Raw genomic sequence first — 9,956 nt, forward strand, 5'->3', positions numbered from 1 at the left:
CCTTCTAAATCACCGCACTCATAACAGTACGGTGTTCCTCTTTGATGGAGGCGTCATTGAGCGCCTCCAGCAAGTTATCCGGCACCTCCGATTGGACGGAGGCAGCCGGTGTCATGGTCTTGCCCTTCTTGCGAAGGGGTCGCCCGCCGGACTCCGGAGCCACTGTGGGTTCCGGGGCCGAGTCTGGTGCAAAGTCCGGGAGGTTGTCCTGCGACACCTCCGGGGCCCTCTCCTCCTGGCGGGTCCCTTCCTAGGATCCCACCTCGGCTTCGTCCGCGTCACGGGGGGTGGAGGCAGTCGGAAGAGAATCCATATCCGACGCCCCTAAGGACCCGCTCGATGAAGCGGGAAGATCATCCTTAGGCGGACTGCAGGGTTGTATGCGGCATTAGAAAGACATTATGTGGCGAAAAATATAAACCTTGAAGTTATTCGGGAGTCCGGATACTTACGATCTCGCCTGAGGCTTGGCCCTTGGAGGCCAGTCCTCGTCGTCGTTACTGGCGCTGGCGGAGCAGTCCGGGGGGAGAGTTTTTCCCTTCTTGGACCCTTCGGCCTCCCTTGTAGGAGAGGCCTTCCTTTTCTTCCCTCCCCCCGCTGGGGGAGAGGCTTTCTTCTTCTCCTTCTCGCCTTGGTGGGAGGAGTCGGCCTCGGATTCATCATCCGATAGCACCTGAAAACGGGAACTCTTCCGAGTCCCCGTCGCCTTCTTCTTGGCCTTCTTCTCTAGCACCACGTGGGGTTCCGGAGCCAGCAACCTCGTTAGGCGGGCGTCCGCTGGGTCCTCTGGCAATGGGGCTGGACAGATAGCCTGTGCGGCCTTCTTCAGCCAGTCTTGTCAAAGGAAAGGGAGTTTAGATCCCGCATAGAGTCAAACTATGGAAAACAAGCGTCCCTTAAAGGACAAAATGACTTACCTCATCAGTTGGACGCTCCAAGCTGAATCCGCGATCTTCGGTAGCGGATGCGGGAGCCTCGGCGCCTTTGAACAACACCTTCTAGACCTCTTCATACGTAGTGTCGAAGAGCCCCTTCAAAGTCTGGTGCTGCGCCGGATCGAACTCCCACATGTTGAAACCCCGTCGTTGGCACGGGAGAATCTGGCGAATGAGCATGACCTGGACTACGTTGACAAGCTTAAACTTCTTGTCCACCAGCTTTTGGACGCAGGCTTGGAGTCCGGTCAGCTCCTCCGAATCGCCCCAAATCCGGCCGTTCTCTTTCCAGGAGGTGAGCCGTGTAGGGATGCCGGATCTGAATTCGGGGGCCGCTGCCCAATCAGGGTCACGCGGCTCGGTGATGTAGAACCACCCCGATTGCCACCCCTTAATGGTTTCCACGAAGGTACCCTCCAGCCACGTAACGTGGGACATCCTGCCCACCATGGCGCCTCCGCACTCCGCTTGGCTGCCCTTCACAACCTTCGGCTTGACACTGAAGGTCTTGAGCCACAAGCCGAAGTGGGGCTGGATGCAGAGGAAGGCCTCGCACACGACGATAAACGCCGAGATGTTGAGGATGAAATTCGGGGCCAGATCATGGAAATCTAGGCCGTAGTAGAACATGAGCCCCCGGACAAAGGGATGAAGTGGGAAGCCTAGTCCGCGGAGGAAATGGGGAAGGAATACTACCCTCTCATGGGGCCTGGGGGTGGGGATGAGCTCTCCCTCGTCGGGGAGCCGATGCGCGATGTCGCTGGACAAGTATCCGGCGCTGCGCAGCTTCTGGATATGCCCCTTCGTGACGGAGGAGGCCATCCACTTGCCTCCCGCTCCGCACATATTTGGAGAAGGTTGAGGTGAGATGTGCGGACTTGGGCGCTGGAGCTCGAGTTCGCGGAGATAGATAAGCCAAGGAGGAAGAAGGCGCAGGTAAAAGGGTTGGATCTTTATCCCCTTATATGGGCGAACGAAAACATGTGTCCCCACCGGCCTGGTAAAACTCGCTTATCTCCCAAAGCGTCACAATCAATGGCGCGGTTGGGTTACCCACGTCCGTATTGATGGGAATCTCGGAATAAGGGGAACACGATCTCTGCTTCTACAAGACGTGCCAAGGAAACCTCCTCGCTAAACGCGCTGAGGTGGAACAATAAAAACAATTTGAAGGCTTGGTAGTGGTGTGATGTTACGCCACAAAACACGTCAGCAGGTTGAACTTGTGTAATATTATTCTCTCTACGGGGGCACGTGGAATTTATTTTGCAGAGCCGAACACTATCCTGGTGTTCACAATCTTCTATAAATTATTCGGAGGAAGAACCCGCCTTGCAATGCCGAAGACAACATGCGCGCCGGACTCGTCGTCATTGAAGCCTGGTTTAGGGGCTACTGAGGGAGTTCCGGACTAGGGGTTGTCCGGATAGCCGAACTATCATCATCGGCCGGACTCCAAGACTATGAAGACACAAGATTGAAGACTTCGTCCTGTGTCCGGATGAGACTTTCCTTGGCGTGGAAGGCAAGCTTGGCGATACAGATATGTAGATCTCCTACCATTGTAACCGACTCTGTGTAACCCTAGCCCTCTCCGGTGTCTATATAAACCGGATGGCTTTAGTCCATAGGGTGAACAACAATCATACCATAGGCTAGCTTCTAGGGTTTAGCCTCCTTGATCTCATGGTAGATCCACTCTTGTAACACACATCATCAATATTAATCAAGCAGGACGTAGGGTTTTACCTCCATCAAGAGGGCCCGAACCTGGGTAAAACATCGTGTCCCTTGTCTCCTGTTACCATCCGCCTAGACGCACAGTTCGGGACCCCCTACCCGAGATCCGCCGGTTTTGACACCGACACGACCCATCAGACATCATGTGTGATGTCACGTGCCAGTTTTTACTCATGATAGGTCAGCAGTGCATTGACTCCAACTTTTGCATACGACCTCAGAATTAGATGATTTTTATATCAAAATTGATCATTTCGACAAGGTGAAGACAAGTCGTATATAAACTTTTCTCATATGAGGTTGTCTTGGAGGTACTCTACATACAAAATCTAGTACTTCGAGCACAACTTCGGCCCTTGAGATGAGATTAGATGACGATGGCCCAAACTTCAAAGATGTTCACGTTGAAAATACATAACTTTTTTTATGTAGACCACTCCTTTATTTGAGGTCATCTTAATTAAGTTCTTGACCGTGTCAAAATCTGGTGTCAACATTATCATACACCAATATCATATACATGATAGTAGTATATGATACTCCCCACTATGAGGAGCCTAAAGTGACATAAGCAAACTATGACAACTAAAATATTATATCTTTACTTAGTTGGAGGAGCAAGAAGAAGATAGAGAAGAGAAGCAAGCTCTAAGTTAGGGCATGGCCAATGCATAGCCCTGGTGATGCCCCATAGACCATGTAGGATCAGATGCCAGGGAAAGCAGATTCAAATGAAGCAGTGAGATCCTCTGCGGGAGGCGGGTGCTTGGGAAAAAAGTATGGTCCGATGCATAAATCTGGAAAAATTGAAGTTAGGAGTAGAGACGCATGTGTGGGAGTCGTTATTTTCTATTTTTGATGCGACCCACTAGTAGTAGCTTGCATTGGGAAAAAAAATCAATGTAGGTGCCTCAAACTACTTTTTCTCATGGGGCAACTGTATCCATATGCCACCATAGTACATGCCTTTAGCAGCCGGCTCCAACACGAGCTCCAAGACACTTTATGAGATTGTAAGGCAGGTCACCTTTTTATAAGGTAATACATATCTAAAATTTGTTATTGTACATATCGGCCATTAGGCTGACTCTATATGATAGGTAACTCTTTATAGTCGAGTGTTGCCTACTACCTTCGTCCTAGTTTATTAGTTCTCTTTGTATTGTGTGTCAAAATTTGACCAAAAATTTAACTTTTTTAGGGGACCATAAATTTAACTAACAAAATATTAATGCATGTCATCAAAAATTATATCATTAGGTTTGTATTTGAACATAGTTTTCCATGATACTATTTTTTGTGACATGTATTAAAATTTTCTTAGCTAATACATGATCAAAATTTGACATAAAATACTAATGGACAATAAATCAGGACGGAAGCGGTATATTACTTCCTCTGTCTAGGTGTGTAAGTCACCTTACGAAAATCAAATAATCCCAAAACACTTAGGCATGATACATTAACTCCCTCCTCGTTTCTTGTTTCGTGACGTATCAACCAATAAGAGATGTGAGTCGTGCATGCTTTCAATGACTTGAAACTATCAAACATGACATGCAGTGGTTAGTTCATTGCATGCAATGCTATTAATTAGCGAAAAATATATTAAGTTATCTCATTTTTGCCTCCGCCTTGGTCGTGGTGCACAACCCACAATGGGAGTAACATAGATGATAACATCACATTTATCTAGGCAAAATAAATGATGTGGCATGTAATTAATGAAGAAAGAGAGGCACATGGTAAGACTAGCCACAGTGGGAGTAACTTCAGCAGTAACATTGAGTCGAACTCAACAAATTTGCTTATGTGGAAGTGAGTTAATGAGGAGAGAGGTAGTTATAATAACTTAGCTAGTTACTATAACATCACATGTTCCAATGCAATATGAGTCTATAACCTAATAAATGAAGCTTTGCATGTTACCACACTTATGTTAGGCTCGTCGTAATGGGAGTATCATGCATGCCAACTAAGCAATGTTGATGAGGTGGCATAGATTTAAATGAAGAAAGAGATGATTGAGTATTATATCATGATACCGTATCATATTAAATGATGTGCTACTTTGTCTCATGCATGACAATAAATATAGTCTTATATGATACCAACATATGATACCATGTATTATGGATGTAGTATCATACACTAGTATCATATGCATAATACTAGTATGTGATACTTCCCATTACAACCAGCCTTATTACCCACTATGAATGTAGTAATATAGTTTATGGATACGTGTATGTTCCTAGTGTATGTTACTCACCATTGTGGCTAGTCTAACATAACTAGTTACTGCAACATCACACATATCAAGAAAATATGACTTTATAATCTATAAATAAAGTGATACATGACACAACACATACATTACTACCCACTGTGGAGGTAGTAACATATAGACTAATAACATATGTTAAGTTACTCCCCACTGTGACTAGACGGATGGAGTATTAACCATGCTCTGAGATGCCTAATGCACTCATAGGAGTAGAATATTTATATCAACGGCCATTATTGTAGTCAAACAAAAATCACGAGGAACTACAGTGGATGAGCCAGAGCCGCTGACAGGCGGGTCCAACGGCCCCTACATCACACGTGACGCCGAGCAACCGGGCCCAGGCCAGCACGCACGCGCCACAACCACGGACGAGACTTCCTGCTCCCCCAACGTGTGCCCATCTGTGCTCCCGCGTACGTGGCTTGTTTTGATTGGAACAAAATAAGGCCCGGCCCCACCCCCTTAAAATCAGAGGGGGAGATGATTAGATTAGAAAAAAAAGGAAAAAAGACAGCCGTAGGATGAAGTGGGAGCACGGATGAAAGCATGAGAAGGGAGCAGACAAGCCGGATCCCACAACCACAAGTGCTAGCCACGTCACCTCCCCTACGCCCAAAATAGGCTCGTGGCAAATCTGGTCTACCAGTCGCCCCCTCACCCACCCAACCCGCCCACGGAGAAAAATCCCCCAGGAAGAAGAAATTCCACGCTGCTGCCATTCCGACGATGCGCCGCGCCGCCGTCGCCGTCACCGCCGCGCTCCTCCTCCTCCTCGTCGCCGGCGCAGCTGCGGGCTCCCCCGGCGCGGAGCCCACCTGCCCGCGGGGCGCCGGCCCGCCGTTCCTCGACGCGCTCGGATCGCGGTGCCCCCGCGGCGCCCGGATCGTGCCCTCCCCGCCCCTCGAGGTAGCCCGCCGTCCTCCGGCCCTCCTCCCCCTATCCGCCGCCTGTTCGCGACCCAATCCGACCCCGGTCCCCGTGCCCTGCGTCGTAGCCCCGACTCGAGATTCATTCCGCGCGCCGTATCCTCCTCAGGATGTTTTGGTCACAATGCGGATGTCGAGTGTTTTGAATCGCTGACGCGGCGGGTGATTAGGTTTTGAAGCGGGGTGACGTTAGAGGGGGATTTTGGTAGAGGGTGGGGAGTGTGTCGGGAGGGATATTCGTGGCAGGAATGATGTGAATTGCAATGCTTGGTGGGTGCCTAGCATCAGGTAACTACCAGGAGCAGACAAAACATGGGTGGCTCAAGCGAAGGAGAATAATCGAGACGCGTCGGTGCTTCGGTGTCTAGGCGCCATAGTAGGATCCATGCGTTAACGCAAGCTTGACGTGTTTCGAATTTGATTCGTCGGGAGGAAACATAATTAGCATCATTACTAGTGCCCTACCTGCACATTGCGGCGAGGAATATTTTGGGTAGTATTGGTTTCCATTTATAGAAAACATTTATCAGTTACTAATCAGTTGGATCCATCCATATGTTACGCAATCTTGTCTTGGTTCGAATTCGTGCCCTTAGGTTAGATTCAAAATACAGGCAGGAGGAAACATAAATACAAGTATCATTACTAGTGCCCTACCCGCGCATCGCCGTGGGGAATATTTTGGGTACTATTGGTTTTCAAATTTATAGAAAACATTTATCAGTTAGTAATTAGTTGTAACTTTGAGCATAAGTTCCGTGTAATTTCATTGAAAGTATTGTGTGGTACCAAGGAGTATGTAAATAGAAGTTCAAATGAAAAGGAGTATGTAAATATTCTAAACCACTTGAACATATATTTAAGCCTCGAAAACTTTTACTTTATTACATAATGTCCCATTTACATTGATTTTCCTTTTACGAAAGAGAAAAGTTAGGAAGCACGATAGTTTTAATGTTTTTTAACAATAACACAGCAACATGATGGCTCCTTAGCTATCTCCACCAGTACTGCCGGTGATGCCATCATCTCGAACTCCACAAACCGTCAGCGGTGGCCAATGTTTTGTTGCCTGCACTACCCGTCATCACCACCATAATCCGTGCTAGCACCGCTCTGTTCAGTGCCATGAAGAATCCCATGGAATGCAAATCTAATAGTCATCCAGCGTTGTCCTGGTCTTACACTTGGTTTCCGTCGAAGCGTGCATTAAATCCCGCCAAGGTGCCGTGCTTTCTTATATCTGTTGAGCGAACGGCCAATATTATTGGCTATTGGCAAGGAGACAAACTGCCAATGCGGCGCATACCTTATGGCGTGATTGGTCGTATCTTTCGCTAGTGCTCTTGCATGTGCACATGCATGTTAGTATTAGGAAAGCGAATAAAGAAATAAGGAATGAAATCAATAGTCATCGATGGGCATCTATTATATGTATGCATGTAAGAATGTTTTACCGATTTTTGCAACCAGGAAATTAAAAGCTTTTTTATTCCGTTGGTTTTGTGAATGTGAGAGCACACTATCGTTCTGGTCCACTGTTCCAAAGGACGCAACAACGCAGTGGTGTTGCATCTTGCATGTTTGTATGTTACGGTTTTAAGTACTTCTCTAGTCAATCCAACAGATGTTATTAAAAGGGCGAGTGGCATAACATGTTCACTGCATGTAATTTCAGAATAAAGAGAGATGAGCATGTAATTTCCGGAGTATCTGTTCATACATTATGAACGAGATTTTGATTTGAGCAAACAGAAGAGTGATGAGGATACAGTGCAGAGACACGAAGAACTGTTATATAAATGTTATTCTTTTACCGTACAAGAATGCTGATATGCATGTTGCTGATCTGGCAAACTTTCTGGTTTCTTCTGTAGTTATTGACTATCTGTTAATAATTTAAAATATGTTCCTCCTACTGAAGGTCAGAGGAGATGCTGTTGATAAAGAATTGAACCTTCGCTGTACCGGTGCCTCATGCTCCATTCTCTTCTATGCCGCATGGTGTCCTTTCTCGAGCAAATTTCGACCAATATTTGAAGCTCTCAGCACCATGTTCCCTCAGATACATCACTTTGCTGTCGAAGAATCTTCTGCGACGCCTAGGTATCTGATTGTTGAAAACTTTTGTGTGTGCCTGAGTGATACATCCTCTCCCATTTGTTTCCAACATGTTATTTGCCCAGTGAATTATTGCTCATCCTACCCCTTCTGCTGACTGCAGTTTGTTTTCAAGATATGGTGTCCGTGGCTTCCCAGCCATTCTTCTGGCAAGTGAGACTACAATGGTTCGTTACAGGGGCACAAAAGATCTGAAGTCTCTGGTTCAGTTCTATCAAGAGACTACAGGTATGATAATTATTTTTGTTCTTTGATTTTGGATATCATTTCTTGCACTCAATATCATGCACACATGAGAATAGCTACTCCTCTGTTTTCCTGCAGACATAGTTTATTTAATGTAACAGGCTAACAGCCTGTTTCAAATGTCTGCTTTTGAAACTTGAAGAATACTCAGAATTTTGTTCCAAATATCGGCCAGTTAATCGGCATCTTGTTCAGTTAATTGCTATCGGTGGGTCACCAAATAGCCAATTAACTGATTTATCGGCCGATTAACTGGACAATTCACCTATTTATCCCTACTTAGCACCCGACCGATATGGTACCATTTATCGATATCCTGAACATAATTAAAGATTGTGCATGGGGTTCTTTCAATTGAAAGTTCGGATTGTTTTTGCTTCTGATTGGTCTAGTGCTCATTTACATTGGAGACCGTGTGTGGCATGGTTAGGAATTAGCTGCGCCCTTGATTCCATGAACGATACTCTTGACCCCATACATCAGGATTGACATCTTGCTACAGTGATCTACTTGTTGAAACGTTTTACTGTTGATGCCTGTGAATGTTGAACGGCAGCATATTTGATTATTCCTGGATAGTATGGATTTTATTCCATTGTTCAATTGATTTTAAAATGGATATGCATATGTTGCACACTGCACTGCTACATCCATTGGTGATAAGTTTGTTAGGTTGATTTTATCACTTCAAGCATTGAAGCGAGGTTTTTCTTGCTGCAGGCCTCGACCCAATTACATATATTGATGTTGATCAGCAAGAGAGCACTGGAAGTTTAGGATCAGCCATGCCAGGAGGCCGCTCTCTGCGCAAAATGGCGAAAGACGAGCCCTTTCTGTTTCTTGGAGCCCTTTTTATAATCATGAAGATCGCGGCACACTTCGTCCCCACTGTCATCTCCCAACTGAGAGCCTTCTTGATTGTGCGTGTTCAGAACTTGAACTTAAGAATCTGTAGGGGATCAAGCCAACTTATGGAACGGGCATTGACTGTGCTTGATGTTCAGAGGCTCTGGAGCAAGCTTAGACTGAGCAGTAAGACAAGGGACCTAAGTAAAGGGGCGAGTAATGCTCGAGCTTGGGCTTCGTCGTTTGCGTCCGTCTCACTGGGTGAACCATCCTCCTTACGGCATGCCTAGCCTCTTCCTCATGATGCTGGTCGATAGTCTAGCTGCTGATATATGGCCCAAAATTGTTTGGTCTTGCTTCCCCATCCTGCTATGTACGTGCATCCGCGCATGTGGGGACCCAGGAATGTAAATTTTCAGGATCTCATCTTGTTGTATATAGGAACGCGTTTTCGCTTTGCTGACGCGATAGCTGATCTCTGACCTTTGTTTCAGTTAACTCTTTGATGTATGGTGAAGATCTGAGTATTTCTTCGATCTCTTTCGGTTGCTGTTAGAATTTGGCTTTGCTATGTCGCCCTTGCCTGCGCCAGCTTAAATCCTGGGCCGCCGACTCCTGCTCTGAATTGTAAAACTGTCTTGATTTTTATTCACACCATGCTGTTTGGAAGAAACAGAACAGTTTTGAATTGGAATGGTTCTCATTTTCAAGTGAATTTGTTCTACTCCGAAGACCCATTTCATTTTCGTTCCTCCCAGTTACATTGTCCTGTGCACAGTTACCCATCGCTGTCTCAGGTCACAGTCTCAACTTTTCTGAGTTATATTTCTGCAGAACCTTCTAAACACGCGT

General features: G+C 46.3%; 1 protein-coding gene across 1 annotated transcript; it reads left to right on the forward strand.

Moving 5' to 3' along the window:
• The first annotated feature begins 5,629 nt into the window (after positions 1 to 5,629).
• LOC123113834 (5'-adenylylsulfate reductase-like 5) lies at positions 5,630 to 9,644 on the forward strand. Its single transcript, XM_044535148.1, has 4 exons — positions 5,630 to 5,871; positions 7,816 to 7,997; positions 8,116 to 8,240; positions 8,979 to 9,644. The coding sequence occupies exons 1-4, from the start codon at positions 5,692 to 5,694 to the stop codon at positions 9,392 to 9,394; spliced, it is 903 nt and encodes a 300-aa protein (XP_044391083.1). The 5' UTR covers positions 5,630 to 5,691; the 3' UTR covers positions 9,395 to 9,644.
• Positions 9,645 to 9,956: the final 312 nt, after the last annotated feature.

This window comes from Triticum aestivum, chromosome 5B (assembly GCF_018294505.1).
Source record: "Triticum aestivum cultivar Chinese Spring chromosome 5B, IWGSC CS RefSeq v2.1, whole genome shotgun sequence".
Lineage (NCBI taxonomy): Eukaryota > Viridiplantae > Streptophyta > Magnoliopsida > Poales > Poaceae > Triticum > Triticum aestivum.